Source organism: Leptodactylus fuscus, chromosome 4 (genome assembly GCF_031893055.1).
Source record: "Leptodactylus fuscus isolate aLepFus1 chromosome 4, aLepFus1.hap2, whole genome shotgun sequence".
NCBI lineage: Eukaryota > Metazoa > Chordata > Amphibia > Anura > Leptodactylidae > Leptodactylus > Leptodactylus fuscus.
This window is the reverse complement of record NC_134268.1, coordinates 162,064,009-162,086,103: the sequence shown is the minus strand read 5'-3', so window position 1 is coordinate 162,086,103 and position 22,095 is coordinate 162,064,009. Positions and strand designations below refer to the sequence as shown.

At 41.1% G+C, this 22,095-nt stretch overlaps 1 protein-coding gene across 1 annotated transcript in view; it reads left to right on the top strand.

The window, feature by feature from the left end:
- Nucleotides 1–22,095, top strand: part of LOC142200740 (collagen alpha-4(VI) chain-like) — a 149,722-nt gene that overhangs the window by 10,825 nt on the left and 116,802 nt on the right. The window contains exons 2-3 of the mRNA XM_075271308.1: nucleotides 14,678–14,766; nucleotides 19,188–19,796. Coding sequence (XP_075127409.1) covers nucleotides 14,678–14,766; nucleotides 19,188–19,796 — 698 coding nt within the window. The remainder of the gene's footprint in view (nucleotides 1–14,677; nucleotides 14,767–19,187; nucleotides 19,797–22,095) is intronic.

Sequence of the window (22,095 nt, the reverse complement as noted above, 5' to 3'; positions counted from 1 at the left end):
GGAAAAAAATGAATACAATAGGCGAACTGAAAGTGTGCAGTACAGTACTTAAAGGGGCTCTCTCACCAACTCCACCAATTCAAGTTCTCAGCATCTGTTAATAGTCGCTGCTCCACTGATTCCAGCACAGTTGTAATTTTTTCTCTAGCCCCCAAGATTCCCATACAGTTAGACATGGTGTCTGATGTGCTATTAAAGTTCTGTAATATCAGAAGGATAGTGTCAGGCAGGGGGTGTGATTCAGACCTCCAAACAGAGGAAGCCAGTGTTAGAGCTCGGAATCGCACCCCTACTACATATCACTCAGGCCAAAACTACCAGCATAGATTGCTTGGGGTCAATGAGAGCTAGAGAAAACATTGCAGCTGTGTAAGAATCAGTGGAGCAGCAGCTATTAAATCATGTAAAGATATGGACAGAGGTCAGAATGATAAGAGGGTTTGGCATCTTTCTATAGGTCACCTAAGGCAGCAGAGAGGATACGTTCACCACTGTCAAATACTTCCATTAAAGTTTCAATTCTGCTCTTGTGAGAAATAAACACCTTGAAACAGCTCACTACAAATGGATATATGGCCTGGCTAACATCTATAGTCGTGTTTCGAGGCTTGTTAAAGAGTTGAACATTAGTTTAATGAGGTTGGTCTAAGACTTAGATATTGATGGTCTATCTTTAGGGCAGGTTACTTACTACAGTCACTCGATTTGCATTGTATTGCTATTTACATACTTTGTTGCCAGTCATTCTGCACACAGAACAACTGTAATAGATTAGAATGATGGTGACAACAATATCCTTACATAATATTTTGTATCCGTGGGCACTGTCAAGTTAGTAGCTTTCAGTGAAATAAAACACAAAAGCTGACTTTTAATGATATTTCTAAGTATATACTATTACTGTTGTATCGGGCCCTATAAGGTTATGTAAATTAAATGTCTGTGTGACTGAATTCTTTACATTTTTATGTTCATTCATAAGTATATGAAGTTTAGTAGCTTGTACACGTCAATGCAATGCATTGAAGACGTGTTCCTGCATGAAAAGCTTTAAGGCTTACAGTATACTGTACATAAAAGGATAGAGACGGATGGATGGATGGATGGATGGATAGATAGATGATAGATAGAAAAAAATGCAGAAGTAGCACAACATACAAACCGGATGCAGAGCCAAACTAGAAGATGGCAAATCTTCAACTTTACATATGAAAGCAGATGTTTCAGTTCTTATCAGAACCTTGGAATCAACCCACACTGTTTCTAATTGTTGGACTGCTGCCATTTTTTCGACTTCTTAGATAGATAGATAGATAGATAGATAGATAGATAGAGTAGATAAATAATAGAATAGATAGTAGAGTAGATAATAATAATAATGATAATAGTAATAATGATAGTGGATAGAGTAGATAAATAATACATAATATGTAGGCAAAATACATAACACAATGGCTAAATGAGCCTATGTAGTCACAGTGGGTGGAAGCAGCTTCAGCCTAGTCACGCAGTCTTCTTACTGATCTCCTGGACATGATTGACATCTCTCAAGGAATGAGGGGACTGTTAGGGAGATGCCAATCATGCCCAGGAGGTATGACTAGCAAAGGACTACATGACTAGCTGAAGCTTCTCCCGCCCCCATGACTATTTAGGTTAATTTGCATGTAATTTTTCGTGCTTTCAATCATTTTTAAATTCACTTTACTGCAACATAAAAATGACATAGGGCACCAATGGAAAGAGATCGGCTGATACTATACATGATGGGGCCGATTTATGGCGGAAAAAACAGTTGACCGGTTGTCTTCAGATTTGCTGCAGTTCACCTTGATTATATTCAGTTTAAGACCTTTCACATGACATACCAGTTTTATTAAATCTCCTCCATATTTTTAGTGGCCTTTTTGTTTCTAATAGTTTAGAAGTCCATATTCCTTGGATATCATCCTCTTTTAAAGTTTTCTGCTACGCTTACAGGTCAATACAATACAAGTTAATGTACAAAATAAACCAATGCTAGAATAAAAGGCCATCACTCTGATGTTTTACAGCTGTACACTTAGTATTACTTCCACTGTATATTACTTAGTTTACATTTTTGCTTAGTGTTATCATGCAAGAAATTGGGTCATAAAGGCTGTCAGTCGGATTGAGCTGACTCGCTGCCAGTTTATATGTAATAGAAGAGATTTGTAGCATGAAGTTCATTCCTTATGTACTGTGAGCGCAGTCCTGTACTTGCAGCTGTGTGCTGTTTATAATAGCCAACAAGTCTGTTATTATTTAAGATATACTAATGCGACAGGGCTGATTTGTAGAAGATTCCATTCATCGCTGTAAGATTTATTGGTACCTTAAAGGAGCTGACCGCAATGTCCATACAAGCTGAAAGTTGGTTTATGTCATGTGTATTCATGGAGTCCTGTGGGAAAAGATTCATTGCAGATTTGTATGCTAGATCATCAAGCAATGTAAACAGTTGTAAAGATTAGATCATACAGGGCTATTCACCAGTTATGTGTAAGTCGATCAGGTTATCATTTGTGGCTTTTGAGACATCCAGGTACTATACAAAAAGTAATCTGATTTTCCTTATAAGTTGTATTCATTTTGGCAGATCACAGCAGTTTTTTCCTATATGTGCCAATGTATGGCCACCCAAGGGTTGTGTTGTGGATTGCAGCCTGTCAAGACTTTTGCTAGGATGTTGAAATATTGTATTGAATATTATCTTTGTTCTTCAGTACAAATACACTAATTCTAAACACTAAATACTAATATACTACATTCATCTAATAAGAGATAATTTTCTAACTTTATAGAATGCTTAAAATACATTGATTAATAATGCCTTAGAAACTGGGCTAGGCTAGCCAATATACCTTCCTAAAATGCTCAGGTATTACCAAAGTAGGGATGACAAGACTGATGAGTACTGTGGAGTGTATTGTACATTCCCACTGAAATTTCCTGTAATCTGCACAGAGTCATCAATCTACATTTCTCACTACCTGGACTAGATTAACTTCAAAAAAATACATCTAATATATTTCTGAATCTATGTAAGCAAAATTGGGTTTTTCTTATTCATCCTGTGGCAGCACAGATGGGACCTTGCTAGCTACCGAAGTTGGGGAAAGATCATTTGGAAACCATATTAAGCACCGCTGTGCCAAAGGCTTGACCCTCAGAGTGGATGTCCAGGTGTCCATACTTGATGAAGATAGAGGTAGAGGGCCAGAAAGCAGCATTACAGATATCCTGGATAGATACTTGTGCATTTTCAGCCCATGAAGTTGCTGTGGAAAGTGTAGATTGTGCCTTTGGTGCTGATGTTAAAGACAGATTTGCTTATCTCTATGCTTCCAATACAGTGGACTTGATCCATCTAGCCGGTGTGTCTTTAGAGGATTCGTAGGCCTGAAAAAAGCTCAAGTAAAGTTTCTTCTTTCTTGAAATACTTGGTTCTATCCAGGTAGGCCAGAATGGTTCTCTTAATACATCTAAGATGTGGAAACGTATTTGTCTTTCTGTCTCAGGATGATGATAGAAAACGGGTAAGAAGGATTCTTTATTGATATTCTGAAAAGAAGGAACTTTAGGTATAAAATTTGGCAAAGTTCTCGGGAGAACCCCATTGGGCAAAATTCTTAGGTATGGACTTTTTAAGGACTTTAGGTAAGGTCTGTAATTCTTCCAGCCTCTTAGCAGATGTAATTGCTGCTAGAAAGGCTACTTTACATGATAACCATTTAAGGTCAATGTCCTATATAGGTTAGCGTATGTTCACATGGCGGAAAACTTATGCCATGTGTCTTTTTCGTGCAGCTAGCTTTGGGTTCCACTCTGCACTACCTGGTTGTCTGTTTGATTTAGTACAGGTTTGTCTTGGATCAATGGTTTGAAATGCAGAAGTGCCAACCTGACAGCTTTCATCTCTCGAAAATTTGAAGAATGGCATCTGTCCAATTTGTCCCATAGGGGTTGTCCAGATGAGCACCCCAGCCTCCCTGAGAGGCGTTTGTGATCATATGAATGACTCATTGAACTGGAAACTTTTATAACTTTCAAGCTCAGAGCTGCCACTACTGCACTTTGGTGAATACCCTTGGAGTGGAAGTCAGCACAAAAGGGAATGCTTTGAATTGGTAGTGACTGATCCTAAATGATTAACCGCTATACTCAGAATTTTCTGGAAATAGGATGAATGGGAACATGTAGATATGCATTTTTCAGGTCCAGGGGTGCTAGGATTTGGCCTCTTCTAAAACTGTCCTTATTTTTTCCATCTTGAAGTGAATTTTCATTATATCATTATATAGTGATTCAGAGATCTAAGATCTATGATCAAACTCCACGATTTGCTGACTGTGGGACAGAAAAATTCTTGAATAAATTCCATAGCGTTGTTCCTCTTTTGGGACTTCTATTGCATTTTTTTGCCAGAAAATGTTGTATTACAGGAAAAAACATGTGGAGTTTCTCATTCGTTCAGAAGAAAATGATCTTTTGGTTTGTGAAGAATCCAGAACCCACCTGTCTGTGGTGATGTTGCACCATGCCGAAATTTTTTTTTTTTGTAAACCACGCAACTTGACAAATTCTGATGTCAAAAATCCTGTTCGCAGGGGGAAACATGGTGGGTCAGTGGTTACTGCTGCAGCCTTGGAGTCCTGGGTTTCAATCCTGGAGCTTACAAACTACATAAAAAAGTCCTGTTTGCCAACACTAGCATCTTCAGGTTTTTCTTACACAGTAGTTCTGAATTTATGATAAGGTCTACTCCAATCAATTTGTCCATTTTCCCTCTTTTCAAGAACAATTCATATCTTCTTTGATAACACAATGAGGCTTAAAGTGTTATTGGTCTGAGGAAAGAACAGGACTCTTGCCTTATTATTAGCTTCCAAAAGTTGATCCAATTTTTCCACAAAAAGTATTCCAGGTTCAAATGGTATAGAACATAGATTATATTTTGATGTAACTTCTTCTGTCCAAGGCTTTAGCCATATGGCTCTTCTTTCAGCATCAGTAACTGCTAGATTCTTTGCGGCTATTCTTAAGGTATCTAAGGGAAAGTCAGAAGAGAAGGCCGCAGGCGGACACTGGCAGTTACCTTTACAAACCCATTCAAGTGAATGAGTTTTAAAGCTGACCGCCGAGTTTCCATCCCCTGTCCAGTTTCGCCGGGCTTAGGACGGAAACCCTGGCGAAATGGCAAACACTGGACAGGGGCACAAGTGTGAATGAAGCATCAGTTTGTAATCAGTTTATGATCTGTTTTCCATAGACCTCAATGTTAAAAAAAAAAAAAAAAATCAGATTGCTTGCTATCTGTCTGGAATCCTTATTTTTAGTACAGAGACAAAGTCCTGCAAGTTCTACTTTTCTCTCCGCACAAAAAAACTGAAACTAGATGGAAATGGCAAAAACTGATACATACGCATTACTTTTAAAACCCATTAAAATCAATGGGTTTTAATCCGGACAGTTTGAAATCAGTTTTTGAGATGTCAAATACTGATTTTGAACAGATTTTCTGAACGTAGATGTAAGCCAACCATAAGAACAAAAGAAAATGATAGCATTCCCTAGTGATATCCATTCACTTTTTGTTATGATACAATCCCAGTAAGCATATAATGCTTAAATACCCCTTTTTACCATTTCACAGGGCACAATTTTTGAAAGGGTTAAACATACTGTACTTGCACCGATGCCTTGAAATTGCTTGTAAATAGCAGTGTGTGGTCTTCTTTATTGCCTGAATGCACATGTGTAGAATGCTTTACTGACTATGGGTTTACAGTTTAGAAAGTAAGCTATTGTAGTGTTTATATTTATCGCACGGAAAGGAAGCAATGTGGCTGATAGCAATACTTATTGGATACAGTTGTGGGGCTGCTGTTAATGCATTGTCAGAAAAGGCATTACATTTTTTAAGAACATTGTTTTACAAAATGTATTTTTATACACTAGTTTGAAAAATTGAATAAACTTTGGCGGAAGTAGTTTTAGAGTACATGTAAAGGGGCTCTATCATTGGGAAAAGTCATTTTTAGATAAGCACATCCTTGCATAGCCTATAGAAAGGCTATTCCACACATAACTTTTGTATGTAAATCGCCTCAGTGGTTTTTGAATGAGCCCGTATTTATTCATAAGCTAATTAGCCTCTTGGTGCACCCCGGAAGTTTCTTCGTGCACTCCTCTCTGCTATTCTTTCCTATGTGTCTGTGCAGCACAGGCGGCTGCTGATATCTTCCTGCTTCCTGTTTGCACACACAGATAAGAAAGAATAGCAGAGATGAGTGCTGCTGACAACTTCCTGTGCCGACTGAGAGCTAATTGGCATATGAATAAAAACGGGCTCATTCAAAAACCACTGAGTTGATTTACATACAAAAGGTATGTGTGGACTAGACTTTCTAAAGGCTATGCAAGGATGTGATTAGTTAAAAAGGACTTTTCCCAATGACAGAGCCCCTTTAAATAGACATTGTCCTTTCAACAAACTTTTCAAAATGAATAGTACAGGTGATTATTAGAAACCTTGTAATATATATTATCAGAGAGAAACGCCTCTTCCTCTTACAAGGCTGTTTCCTGCTCCCCCTCAATATGCTAAAATAACTTTCACTGTGAAAGTGCCTGTTATAGCCATCTTGAAATAGACTACAGGCCACATGACTCACCTCTTTAGAAGTCTATGGAGAAGGAAGGGGGAGAATGAACAGGAAGTGCAGGAGATAAGAGAAGAAAGACAGGCAAAGTCTGATGCTGGAGTTGAATAGAAACTTTCTATCACAACCAAAGCAATTTCCTCACATCAGTATAAATCAGTACTTCTCTATAAATGTCATGCATGATCCTATTGCTGCTTCTGAATCAGAGTGAGACGGTTATAGAGCAGATTCTCCTGTAGCTACTGTGCAAAGTGTATGGAAGCTAATCTCTAGCCATCAGCTCACAGATCATTGCAAACTATAGATATACAGTGTTGACCAAAAGTATTGGCACCCCTGCAATTCTGTCAGATAATACTCATGTTCTTCCAGAAAATGATTGCAAGCACAAACTCTTTGGTATTAATATCTTCATTTACTTTGCTTGCAATGAAAAAACACAAAAGAGAATGAAAAAAAAAGTCAAATCATTGATCATTTTACACAAAACTCCAAAAATGGGCTGGACAAAAGTATTGGCACCCTCAGCCTAATACTTGGTAGCACAACCTTTAGATAAAATAACTGCGAACAACCGCTTCCGGTAACCATCAGTGAGTTTCTTACAATGATCTGCTGGAATTTTAGACCATTCTTCTTTGGCAAACTGCTCCAGGTCCCTGAGATGTGAAGGGAGCCTTCTCCAAACTGCCATTTTGAGATCTCTCCACAGGTGTTCTATGGGATTCAGGTCTGGACTCATTGCTGCCACTTTAGAAGTCTCCAGTGCTTTCTCTCAAACCATTTTCTAGTGCTCTTTGAAGTGTGTTTTGGGTCATTGTCCTGCTGGAAGACCCATGACCTCTGAGGGAGACCCAGCTTTCTCACACTGGGCCCTACATTATGCTGCAAAATGTGTTGGTAGACTTCAGACTTCATAATGCCATGCACACGGTCAAGCAGTCCAGTGCCAGAGGCAGGAAAGCAATCCCAAAACATCAGGGAACCTCCGCCATGTTTGACTGTAGGGACTGTGTTCTTTTCTTTGAAGGCCTCTTTTTTTTCCTGTAAACTCGATGTTGATGCCTTTTCCCAAAAAGCTCTACTTTTGTCTCATCTGACCAGAGAACATTCTTCCAAAACATTTCTGGCTTTCTCAGGTAAGTTTTGGCAAACTTCAGCCTGGCTTTTTTATGTCTCTGGGTAAGAAGTGGGGTCTTCCTGGGTATCCTACCAAATAGTCCCTTTTCATTCAGACACCGACAGATAGTATGGGTTGACACTGTTGTACCCTTGGACTGCAGGGCAGCTTAAACTTGTTTGGATGTTAGTCGAGGTTCTTTAGCCACCATCCGCACAGTCTTGCGTTGAAATCTCTCGTCAATTTTTCTTTTCCATCCACATCTAGGGAGGTTAGCCACAGTGCCATGGGCTTTAAACTTCTTGATGACACTGCGCATGGTAGACACAGGAACATTCAGGTCTTTGGAGATGGACTTGTAGTCTTGAGATTGCTCATGCTTCCTCACAATTTTGCTTCTCAAGTCCTCAGACAGTTCTTTGGTCTTCTTTCTTTTCTCCATGCTAAATGTGGTACACACAAGGACACAGGAAAGAGGTTGAGTCAACTTTAATCCATTTCAACTGGCCTCAAGTGTGATTTAGTTATTGCCACCACCTGTTACGTGCCTCAGGTAAGTAACAGGTGCTGTTAATTACACAAATTAGAGAAGCATCACATGATTTTTCAAACAGTGCCAATACTTTTGTCTACCCCCTTTTTTATGTTTGGTGTTGAATTATATCCAAGTTGGCTTTTTGACAATTCTTTTTGGGGTTTTCCATTGAAGACAAAGTAAATGAAGATAATAATACCAAAGAATTTGTGATTGTAATCATTTTCTGGAAGAAAATGAGTATTATCTGACAGAATTGCAGGGGTGCCAATGCTGCGATAGAACTCTCCAGCGCCGCATCCATCTTCTTCAGGAACTGGCTCTGCACGCATCTTCTTCTGGCACTGGCGGTCAAACTTCTAGGTCTTGGGCAGAGCTGACTGCACATGCCCACAGGCCACAAGAAAATGGCTGCTACTACTGTACTACGTACTGTGTAAGCGGCCATTTTTCTTTTGGCCGCGGGCATTGTGTTTTAATGATAGGATCCCTTTAAGCCTCACCCAGAGCATTTATTCAAAAAAATAGAATTCTTAAGAGACATGCTAAAGTATATTCTATTAAAGAGAATGGTACTTTATTAAAGCCCTAATCCAGTGAATTATAAAATAATTGTACTCTTTAACCTTGTAGTCCAGGACATACTTACGTGTAGTGAACGACTGAGACACTCCCTGGACACATTAGTATACAGCTCCAGAACAAATCTCCCGGCTAGTCATGTGTTCGGCAGACTGGCTTCTTGATTCACGCACCAGCTGGAAGACCCTGAAAGAACTTTACAAGAATATGTCCTGTACTACAGGGCTAGAAATTATTACAATTCACTGGAGTAGGGCTTGAAATCCTGCACACCTAGCAGAAAAGTTAGGACTTATAGACAATATGCTGCAGAAAATCTAGGATTTGCAGGCAAGATGCTACAGAAAAGTTAGGACTTACAGGCAAGATGCTGATTAGAAATTCCACTGTATAAGTTAACATAATTACTACTGTACTTTGTACAGAGTTATTTTGGCATTATGCACAGTATTATTTCATAAGAATACAAGCATTGTGTCAGATTCATACAACAGATGAGATTAAATGCTCCTGGATATGATGATGTGCTGTAGTTATACATTAAAGATTACAGTGGGCATGAAATAGGCAGGATGAGTTAAACTGTCACACAGACTGTCCCACTGCTGTTATGGCAAGTGTATGCTACCAGTTTTAGCAGCAATTCTTCCAGCAAAGCTACTGACAACAAGCATCACCATGTTTCCACAGTCTACTGGAATGACACAAAGGTCTTAATTCTACTCCTGTATTGAGCCTTATTGATTCATTGACAGCATTGTATTTGTACATTGTCCTATAAAGATACCTCCAGAAACAATGAAATCCTTAGCAAAATCTGAAACGAGACTCTACCATGCAATTGTGACCACCCTGGGAGAACCGTGCAGGAAGCTGGACTGTCACGGTGACCTTATAGGCATCAGAACTCCCAGGACAGGTGCACAGGGTTATAGGTAGAGTCAGTTAGATGTGATGCCAGTTGGAGTAATAATATACCCGCAGGTCCCTGGGCTGAGATGGTGAGTGGGTGTCAGTGCTCCTGTCCAACTAGGAGCTTATGCCCAGGGCTTAGCTGCAAGGAAGGAAATATCTAGGCCACAATAAGTAGAAGTACTCACTGCTTTATTGTTACAGGCATCTTCTGACTCACTTGTCCTGTAGCAGAGAACTGTGGCACAGTGGCTTGTAGCTAGCTGAAACCTTCCCATGTATTAGCAGAGAGTCTTAGATGTCTGCAGGTCCAGGTTCTGGTCCACTGCAGAAGTTTAGTTAACTTGTAGAGGTAAGTACAAGCTCGAGCCCCGGATGCCAGCCGTGGAATCTGTCGTGGAAGACAGGGCATGTCGCTTCTTTTTCCCGCTAGCTGAAAAAAAATCACTAGCAGGAAATCGAAGGAAAGTCATCCTAATTTCAACATGTGAAAGGCAGAAGTTGAGCCAAATCATTATGAGTCATGAGAAATCTGCTCCATAACTGTGTCTCTCACTCATAGACATCCCCCAGACCAGGGGTAGGGAATGTACGGCTCTCCAGCTGTTGCAAAACTACAACTCCCAGCATGCATACTGTTCTTGGAACTCCCATGGAAGTGAATGGAGTATGTTGGGAGTTGTAGTTTCGCAGCAACTGGCGAGCCGAAGATTCCCTACCCCTGCCCTAGACAATTTAGGACCTAAAGAAGTATTGATATTAGTAGAGTGCTTGTGAGTGTGCAGTAATGGAAATCTCTTATTCCACATCTTTCTGCTCTATTCTTCTGCAATTTCCTGCTCATTCCTACCCTTATCCTTCTCCTCTCCATATACTTCTGTAGACAAAAGTAATGTGAGCCATGTGACCTGCAGTCAGACTCAATAGATAGCTAGATCTGTGATTTTTCACAAGGAAAGTTATTTTAGAGCAAGCTCCTTATGTGGTGGACCAAGGTAATCTTATTAAAAAATATTGTAATGCCGCAGGCACTTTATTTTCTGTGCAACTCACCAGTGTGGATTCCATAGAATATATACTGTCTTAAGGGAACTTCTCAGGAAAAAGTAATGTGCTAGAATAAAAATGCTGCAAAGAGGCAAGGAGATGGGAGGCTTAGCCATTCCTAATGTCTGGATATCTTATCTGACAGCTCAGATGCAGCAATTCCACAGGTTGGATGAGGTGGCCTCTGCTGGAGTAACTGGTCGATTGGTGACACAGGGATTGTGATGTTGACAAATATTTTGGATGCAGGAGTGACTTGGGTGTCAGGTACAACTCTTCCTACCTTGATTTTACAATTGATGGTGTAGGACAGGGGTAAAAGCATATTGGGGATAAGGGAATGCAGTCTGACTTCTGTATATAAGAGGTTCTCTAGTATCAAGTCCAATTGAGATCTCTTGACTTGACTATCAATGATCATGTTATGTTCGATTTCATACTATCTGCTGATGTCACCAAAGGGCTTATTTCAGTTGTGTATGGAGACCTATTATCTTATCATAGTGTGTCCATTGTATTCCAGGGTTAAATGGGATGCGTGCAGATGCTGAAAGAGCAATTGAATGATATTTTTTTAGTTCACTCCAAAACTGTCCCTTTGACTGTCCCAGTCCCAGAGACAGGCACAGATCTCATCTGTATTTATTGTACAGAGTATACTGTACTTTTAGTCCACCCTTTAAGATTGGGTTACACTCAGATGCAATATGCCCCGGATGGGGTTATGAGGATGCTTATCTGCTGCATATGCTCTGGGTGTGTACTTCTATTGGTCCATATTAGAGGTATGTGGTAGGTAGCTCTCATTGAATGGCAGACAACTGCAGGTGGATCCTAGTGTTTGTCTGTTGGGTATAGATCCAACAGAGGGGAGAGATAGATTTGGAATACCCTTTGGCCCTAGGGATTCTAAAAATACTATTCCAAGCTCGAAAGTTGTTGCCATTTATTGGTCCATTGCTGAGTTAAAGGCTAAACTAAATCACATTATCTAGCTAGAATGTGTTATTTATATTAAAGGAAAGGCCCAACATTGATATGAGGCAGTCGGGTATCTTGGCTTGATACTTCCATTCTGGACTACCTTATGCAACTCTCTCATTAGAGTATTTCCTATTGCAATGTAGAATCACATTTAAGGATTTTGCTCCTGATGTATATTTGTCTCCTCTGATTCCCCGCATCATTGCCAGGCAGTCTATTTTTTTTTTTTTTTTTTATAAGTCCAGAGTGTAATGGGAACTCAACCTCCTCTTTGACCAATGTAATGCTTAAGTTGGCTGTTGCTGCAGATGGGTGGGTTGGAGTTAATCTAATTGTTATACCCTAATGTTATGCCTTTAGTACTGTAACACACTGATTATTACTATGTTTTTTCCTTATGTTCTGTCTGTATTTTCTGGTTGAAAATTAGAAAATGTGTACGGCTGATGGTTTCAATAAATATCATCGGATAAAAAAAAGAAAGTCATTTTAGCTAATGGAGGGCAAGCAGCGAAACAGATAATAAATAGAGATGAGTGAACAGTGTTCTATCGAACACATGTTCGATCAGATATCAGTCTGTTCGATTTGAATCGAACATCACGTGGCAAACTCCAAAAAAATTCGATTCCCCTTCCCACCTTCCCTGGCGCTTTTTTTGCACCAATAACAGCGCAGGGGAGGTGGGACAGGAACTACGACAACGGGGGCATTGAAAAAAATCGGAAAAAGTCATTGGATGCCGAAATCAGGTGACCCCCATTTTAGACGAATAGTGGATTTAAAATCCGGGTCATATGAGAATGTGAACTTTGTAACTAAGAGATAGGGACAGCTGTAGAGGCAGGGATAGCTAGGGATAACCTTTATTTAGGTAGGAATGTTATTAAAAATAACTTTTTGGGGCTCTATCGGGGGTGTAATTGTGATTTTTGTGAGATAAACTTTTTCCCATAGGAATGCATTGGACAGCGCTGATTGGCCAGAGTACGGAATTCGACCAATCAGCGCTGGCTCTGCTGGAGGAGGCGGAATCTAAGATCGCTCCACACCAGTCTCCATTCAGGTCCGACCTTAGACTCCGCCTACTCCGGCTTAGCCAGCGCTGATTGGCCAAAGGCTGGCCAATGCATTCCTATGGGTATGCAGAGACTCAGCAGTGTTGAGCCAGTTCTGCTCAACTACACCGTGTGCCAGTCAGCCCATCAGATGTAGCAGAGCCGAGGGTGCACTAGAACCCTTATGCACACTTGGCTCTGCTACATCAGATGTAGCAGAGCCGAGGGTGCACTAGAACCCTTATGCACACTCGGCTCTGCTACATCAGAGCTGAGGGTGCACTGGAACCCCTGTGCACACTCAGCTCATGCTAATAGAATGCATTGGCCAGCGCTGATTGGCCAATGCATTCTATTAGCCTGATGAAGCAGAGCTGAATGTGTGTGCTTAGCTCAACTACTCCACCGGCGTAGTTGAGCTAAGCACACACATTCAGCTCTACTTCATCATGCTAATAGAATGCATTGGCCAGTGCTGATTGGCCAGAGTACAGAATTCGACCAATCAGCGCTGGCTCTGCTGGAGGAGGCGGAGTCTAAGGTCGGACCTGAATGGAGACTGGTGTGGAGCAATCTTAGACTCCGCCTCCTCCAGCAGAGCCAGCGCTGATTGGTCGAATTCTGTACTCTGGCCAATCAGCACTGGCCAATGCATTCTATTAGCATGATGAAGTAGAGCTGAATGTGTGTGCTTAGCTCAACTACGCCGGTGGAGTAGTTGAGCTAAGCACACACATTCAGCTCTGCTTCATCAGGCTAATAGAATGCATTGGCCAATCAGCGCTGGCCAATGCATTCTATTAGCATGAGCTGAGTGTGCACAGGGGTTCCAGTGCACCCTCAGCTCTGATGTAGCAGAGCCGAGTGTGCATAAGGGTTCTAGTGCACCCTCGGCTCTGCTACATCTGATGTAGCAGAGCCGAGTGTGCATAAGGGTTCTAGTGCACCCTCGGCTCTGCTACATCTGATGGGCTGACCGGCGCACGGTGTAGTTGAGCAGAACTGGCTCAACACTGCTGAGTCACTGCATACCCATAGGAATGCATTGGCCAGCCTTCGGCCAATCAGCGCCGGAGGAGGCGGAGTCTAAGGTTGGACCTGAATGGAGACTGGTGTGGAGCAATCTTAGACTCAGCCTCCTCCAGCAGAGCCAGCGCTGATTGGCCAAAGTACGGAATTCGGCCAATCAGCGCTGTCCAATGCATTCCTATGGGAAAAAGTTAGCTTGCGACAATCGCAAGCTGACAGGGATTTCCATGAAATAAAGTGACTTTTATGCCCCCAGACATGCTTCCCCTGCTGTCCCAGTGTCATTCCAGGGTGTTGGTATCATTTCCTGGGGTGTCATAGTGGACTTGGTGACCCTCCTGAGACGGATTTGGGTTTCCCCCTTAACGAGTATATGTTCCCCATAGACTATAATGGGGTTCGAAACCCGTTCGAACACTCGAACAGTGAGCGGCTGTTCGAATCGAATTTCGAACCTCGAACATTTTAGTGTTCGCTCATCTCTAATAATAAAGAGATATTTTCATCTAATTCTATATAATACAATGTTTCTTGTAATCGTTTGTATTGTTCATTTAAGTTTTTTCAAACAACAGTGTATCATAATGTATCATAATGTATCATAATGTATCATAGTATCATATGTATCATAGTGTATCAACAGTGTATCATAATGTTTACCAAATGTATATATGTGACAATATTCATATAGAATCACTTTTTGCCTTTTTTCATCTTTCAGATATTTTAACAAAATGGAAGCCTGGAAAACCATTCTATTCTTTCTTCTTTTAGAACAGTCTTTTTATGGCACACATGCCCAGAAAACTGGTAAGAAAGTGTACGCTAAAATTTCATTTTTAGGGGTATCTTTAATTTATTGTGAACTGAAGAAGGCATAATTGTATAACTTTTATATATTATTTAAATTGTTATTTTTAAATGTATTATTATTAGTAGTAGTAAAATATATATGGTCTGTTCAAGTAGAGTACGGTAAACAATTTAATTATTTCTTAATTATTTATTATTAGAGATGAGCGAGTACTGTTCGGATCAGCTGATCCGAACAGCACGCACGCATTGAAATGAATGGAAGCACCTGGTACTTCCGCTTTGACACCGGCCGCTTAACCCCCTGTGTGCCGGCTACGTCCATTCATTTCAATGTGTGCGTGCTGTTCGGATCGGCTGATCCGAACAGTACTCACTCATCTCTATTTATTATTTATATGTTTTTTCCAACTCTTGTTCTAGTTTTCTAGGTGGTCCAGCTGGTGTAGAAAATCTTGCAAGTAATGTTTCCTGGAAAAAGTATGCAAATTAGTTTTTCTGGAGTAAGATAACTGTCTCACGGATGGTTAGCTACCCTTTATGTGAATCTCTCACCCATAACAAAACCTTCACATATATTGTATAAATAAGCCAAAGTTAACTAACAGGTTAACTGCTGGACATATAATGTCATTACCTGGGCACCTAACAGCAATGCTATAAAGCAATATGTGCCAAATTCTAAGATATCCTACCATATGTATGAGTCTACAACAGCAATGAAGATATGCAGTACAAAACATTAACCTTTGGGCAGAGACTTCTTTGTGATCTTTACAGCTACATATAACCTCTCACTTGTAAGTTGGCACGATAGAGCACCTGTAGCTCGTTCACATCTGTGCCCGGTCTCTGACAGTAGCCAGCCGTGAGCGCCGGTGAGCGTTTTGTGCTCTCCGCGGCGAAACCGTTTTTTTTAAACCGGACACTAAGTCCTGCATGTCCGACTTTGTGTCCGGTTAAAAAAAACTGATTTGCCGAGGAGAGCACAAAACCCTCACGGGCGCTCATGGCCGGACACTTTTCAAACCCAATCAAATGAATGGGTTTGAAAACTGTCTGCAGGTTTCCGTCTCCTGTCCAGTTTCGGGCAGGAAATGGAAACCTGCATAACGGAGTGCGGGATGCAGATGTGAACCCAGCATAAATCTGACCAAAAAAGCTGAGGCGTGCTTCATCGGAGAGCTATTTTTACCTAAAAGCATTACTCTTAAGATTGAGCGGTGCATATGGTATTCCATATGTATAAGGCTTTACTTATTTCTCTTACTAATGACTGAGTAGTGTATATAAAATCCAAAAATTGTAAGCATATGTTGAGACTTCAATGAATGAAAATTTAGTTTCAGTTTTGGAACAATTTTCCTTTACTGATCGTGTCTTTGCTGGGGAAGCCTTAATAACCTATATGTGTAGACAGGCACTTCATTGATCATTCTCTATGTTATGGCCTGCAGTATTTTAATTAACTAGATCTCAAAGACGCATTAATTTTTTTCTCAAATGCAAATGTACAGGACTGTCTTCAAGAATTTTTGGACCCTATATACCGAATGAGTCTGGGCCCCAACCCCTTGTATGGCAGAGGTTTTGGAGAAAGATATACGGTGCCAGGACTCCTTGAGGTTTACAGGACTCTGTAAACTTCTAAGAGTCCCTACAAGTTTAGGTCCCCTTGAACTCTGGGGAGTGGCAGGGCAGGGACATTAGTTGGGCATAGGCTATGGAAAATGGCAGATAGTGGGGCCAGGGAAAGAGTTCTGTGGAGGGACAGGGGGAATAATAGGTGAGTAGGGGCTCTGCAGTGGGCAATAGTGACAATAGGTAGGCAGGAGCAGATCATAGAATAAGGGGACTGGTTTAGGTCCCTGTTAGGTAACTTTATATAAACAGGCAATATAGTTTAATGGGGACCATTCCTTTCACTAACGTAACATTTCATTTTTTGTTGCCATGTCCCTGACAACACTACCAGCTGTACTGCCATGATGGTGGCCAGGCAAATCTAGTGTCACATTGACAATTTAGCAGTCAGTATTAAAATGAGTAAGGAGGCCTTTCTGTCCTTTTCCTATGGAAGGAGGCATTCTTGGCTATTATTTTCATCATGGATGCTATTCAATGCATTACCTTAGGTCTTTTATAAGAGAATACATTCAGTCACCAATAACCTGACAATTAAGTGTAAGACATAAATGCTGTTTAAGTTGTGAGTCTTATGTGAAGAAACTTACAAAATCCCAGAGAGTCACAATTTGTACATGGATACTGACGTGACATTACTGTTAATGAATACTTCCAGATGGCTACAAAGTTCAGAAAAAAAACATGCAGTTCAAAAGTAAAAGAAACCAAGTTGTATATTTGCTTTAAGAAGGGAATGAGAGGAAGCATAGAACATCACTATTAGTGTCTATTAACTCTATCTTTATCTACATTATATTTACGACAGAGTTATTTTCGGAAGAGTTCAAAGTTATGCACAAGCCTGAAGCAATTTACAAAACATGTAACTCTTCATCATTTGCATTCCTCATATTTGACGTTGTAAAACAAGAATACTGATAAATCATTATACAGTACTCCATAAAACACTTTGCTGGAAAGTCATTATACTTTTCCTTAAATCATTTATCGTAATCTAATCTAAATGACTGTTAGTGATTTTTTTTTTGTTGGAAAAATATCAAATGAAAAGTTATGATATCTATATTACGCAGGTAAGGACCTGTTTGCAACTTGAGCATCTGCCCAGGGTCCCTGCAGGCAAGGGGGCACTGCTACCTTTATAATGACAAGGTTTCCTGCTGTTTAGTGGAGCATATGATTAGCTCTGATCATAAATTGTTGTCAAGAGGGGGTTGCACATGTTATATATCAGAAGAAATTACTCAGAATTTGAGGGGAACACAGTGGCTCAGTGATTAGCACTGCAGCCTTGCAGCACTGGAGCCCTAGGCTGAAAGCCCACCAGGAACAACATCTGTAAGGAGTTTGTATGTTCTCCCTGTGTTTGTGTGGATTTCCTCCCATTCTAAAAGGCATACTGATAGGGAAAAAAAAAAAGTACATTGTTAGTCCTACCGTGTTTCCCCGAAAATAGGATATCCCCTGAAAGTAAGGCATAGGGGAGGTTTTTGTTGAATTGCCTAATATAAGCCCCCCCCCCCCCCCCCGAAAATATGACATCCCTCCAAAACCATTGCAGCCGGCTGAACACTGTGCGCGATGTTCCATGTGCACAGGTATGTCGGCTGCTGCCTCTGCTGTTATACTGTATGTTGTATCCACTGTTCTGGCTGCTGTAGGATGTGCTGGGAGATGCCCGCTGTGCATATGCTGCGGGGAGTTCACTCTCCCAGCTCATCCCACAGCAGCCAGAACAGTGGATACAAGAGCATAGGCAGCAGTCAGCTTTCCTGTGCAGATGGAGCACAGCGTACAGCATTCAGCCGGCTGCAATGCCTATGAAGTGAGGCTCTCTGACACGACTGCCGGAAGCCTCGCTAAGCCCCGTCCTCCACTTCCTCGCTGCCACGACCAACAGCAGCACCATTGCTGCTACGAAGATGGGGAAGGTAAGAAGAATACCTCCCCCCCTCCCCTACACTACCTACAACAGTCATGCCGGCGCTCCACTAAGAAATTATTCAGAATTTTTTAGTGGTTTAATGGCATAGGTGACGTCACAGGTCATGGCAATGTAAAATAGTAGAAGCAACCCCCATGTTTAGGCCTTAAGTAAATGGGTATTGTGAATTATTACAATGACGTTTAGCAGGTAGCTTTAGAATAGACACTTTCATTGCTCCAGACAAGCGAAACTGTGGTAACATAATGATCAATAGGAGGGTTTCTTTGTGTAGTAGCACTTTAGCTACATGATAATGTATATATGTATGTAACCGTTGTATCACTGGCGGAATTCAGCTGAGCATGCTCTGTGGTTCGGCCCTGCACAGCTATGGCTGTATCTTCAGTCTTATGCAGTGGGCAGCACTCTATAAGTAGAGGTACATGTGCTAGTCCAGAAGTTCAGGTCTGGCGAAGTTGTGTGTCTGGTTCTGACAGTGGCTGGTTCCTTGCTGCTCTGATTCCTTGTGTCTCTCAACACACAGATACTAGCCATGCAGCCAGTTCTAGGCTGTAGTCACATCAGCCAGTGCTTGGTTGTGGCAATTCTAGCCATATCCTGCGTATTAAGAGACGCCAGGAAATAGAGTCCAGGGGGACAAAGGTAGCGTCAGACATGGAAAGGAGCAGGGATTGGTGAGGTGAGTATCACTATTTTATGTGAGGACCCCCATGGAAATATAATTCTAATTCACATGGAAGCCCCTTTAACTGTTTTCTCTCTATATAAGGAGCCATTTTGAATATGTCATATATATAGCTATGGTATGTGTTTTTCTTTTCAGTGTGCAAGGAAGCACATATTGCCGATATTGTTTTCTTGGTTGATGGATCCTGGAGCATTGGTACAGACAACTTTAAAAGCATGCAAAACTTCTTATACACCTTGGTAAACGGTTTTGATGTTGGTCAAGACAACATTCGCATTGGCCTAATTCAGTACAGCGATGAACCACGTACAGAATTTTACCTGAACTCTTATGACAAGAAGGAGGATGTACTATACTACATAGAGAATCTGAACTATAAAGGTGGGGGCACAAAAACGGGTGAAAGTCTTCAGTTCATGCTGGAATATCACTTCACAGAAACTGCAGGAGGAAGAGCAAAAGATGGGGTTCCACAAATTGCAGTTGTAATAACGGATGGTCAATCCCAAGACAACGTCAAGGAACCAGCAACCAGAGTTAAAAATTCGGGAATCACATTATATGCCATTGGTATAAAGGATGCCCTCTTATCTGAGCTCAATGAAATAGCCAGTGATCCAGATGAGAAGTATGTATATAATGTGGCTGACTTTACGGCTTTACAGGGTATTTCCCACAATATGCTTCAGGTACTATGCACCACAGTAGAAGAGGCCACCAGACAGATCGGTCAGATTGCTCAAGGTACATTCTTTTTATCTTCTCATCTTCTTTACTCCTAATCTGTAGCCTGTGGGTTGACATTCTGGATCCATATTTAGCCATTCTTTCAATTTCAATTGTATATACTCCTTGATCGTAAGCATCTGGAAGGAAATTACTGAAAATGTAGCATCTGGTTAAAATTAGCAAGATGCTGAATGAACGATGAAGTAAAAATAGCTAAAACAGTCACATCCACCAAACTATAACAGAAAGATCAAAGTATAGTGTGTACCATAGAATTAGTAGTATGTATTTGTCAAATGCATGGATTTATCCCCTTGTACAGTGATGGATTACTAAAGTATACAGTATAATAGCCTTTGAACTATGATGTAGATAGAATATTTTCTACTCTCAGACTACAGCAGCGAAATATTTTACCACCTAGATTTCTTTTGATAGAAAGTTGTTCAAATGTAATACTGTAGTACAAAGGGTTTGAGATAGAAACCTTTGGGCAGTGATGCCAAAAATAATTGACATAACATATAAGACCATCTGTAATATCAATTTGGTTTTATGCAGAAAATACAACGTATTACCGTATTTTTCGGACTATAAGACACACTTTTTTCCCCCAAATTTGGGGGGAAAAGAAGGGTGCGTCTTATAGTCCGAATGTGGCGCCTGGCATCCGCTGTAATAGAGAGGCGGATGCCGGCAAGGGATAGATGCAGGTGCCGGGGCCTGAGACATCGCTACGCTCCTCTGCCCTGCATGAAGCCAGCAGCGGTAGGGGCGATGCTATTCCGCTCCTCCGTCCCCCCGCCGCTGGCTTCATGCAGGGCAGAGGAGCGTAGCGATGTCTCAGGCCCCGGCACCTGCATCTATCCCTCGCCAGCTTCCGCCTCTCTATTACAGCGGATGCCGGGTCTGTATTGGCGGCCCCTTCTCCCCCGGGGCCGGTCCCCACCGGCCCCATACCTGTAAAGTTGCAGGCCGGCTCCTGCGCGGCGATATCGCAGGAGCCGACCTGTTCGGGTGACAGCCGGGAGCCTAATGAAGGCTCCCAGGCCTGTCACTGCTATATTAGTATTGCGGCTGGGTCTATGACCAGCCGTAATACTAATATACAGAATGTCCCATAGACGGCAATACAGTTGTATTGCCGTCTATGGGACTTGCAATCAAGTAACCGCAGGTTCAAGCCCCCGGGGGGGAATAAAAATAGTAAAAAAAAAAAAGCATTAAAAATATATAATAAATGAAATAAATAAAAGTTCTAAATCACCTCCTTTCCCTAGAATATATATAACAGTAGAAAATCATATATCATAAACCGCTGGTTTATTTTTTCAATACAAGGTGATCTAAGCAATAGATATTCCCCAAAATGGTATAACTAAAAAGTACATCTGGCCCCGCAAAAAAAACCACTCTATGCGTCCCCGTACAGCTGCAGGGTCACCTGTCAATGTGGCCTTGCAGCTGTTGCAAAACTACAACTCCCATATATTAAATATTTTACCATTTTTTGCTTCAAAATTTTTTTCCCCTATTTTCCTCCTCTAAAACCTAGGTGCGTCTTATAGTCCAGTGCGTCTTATAGTCCGAAAAATATGGGTTTTTTCAGTCCACTTACTGTGAAGTAATAAGTATAAAAAATCTTGCAAACTGAATAAAGCTCTATTGTTAGCATACAATGTGTGCGCACTAATCGTATGTAATAAATTCTACTCACATGGCCATATCACAACTCTGTTTTCTATGGCTCCATCTTCCTTAGCCTATGCATGACCCCTCCATTAAATTTCCATATCCCTCTGACTTTTATTCTGTTAGATTATGTATTAAAATTGTTTTCTGGCTTAAAATAATGATGACCTAGGCTAAGGATAGATCATTAATAGCAGATTGGTGGGGATCTGACTCCCGACAACCCCACCTATCAGCTGTTCTCAGTAGGTGATGCACAGAGAATAGAGCAAGAAACAGACAGCTCCATTCTCTGTGTAGTGACTAAAACAGAGTCTGTCTGTCTGCTCACTACATAGAAAACTGAACTATCTTCTTCCTGCTCCATACTCTGTGTATTAGCTTCTGGGAGCAGCTGATCCATGGGGCTACTGGGGGTCAATCCCTCTCTGACCAGATGTTGGTGATCCATCTTTAGGATAGGTTTCACTATTTTTTGCCCAGAAAACCTCTTTACTATAACAAAAATATCTTTGCATGCTTCATCGACCTCTGTATTTAAGAATATATTATGTCGACGCAATGTACCAATACTCTGAAGGATCCTGTAGGGCTTCCTACTGAAGGAGACATAGAGGGTCTG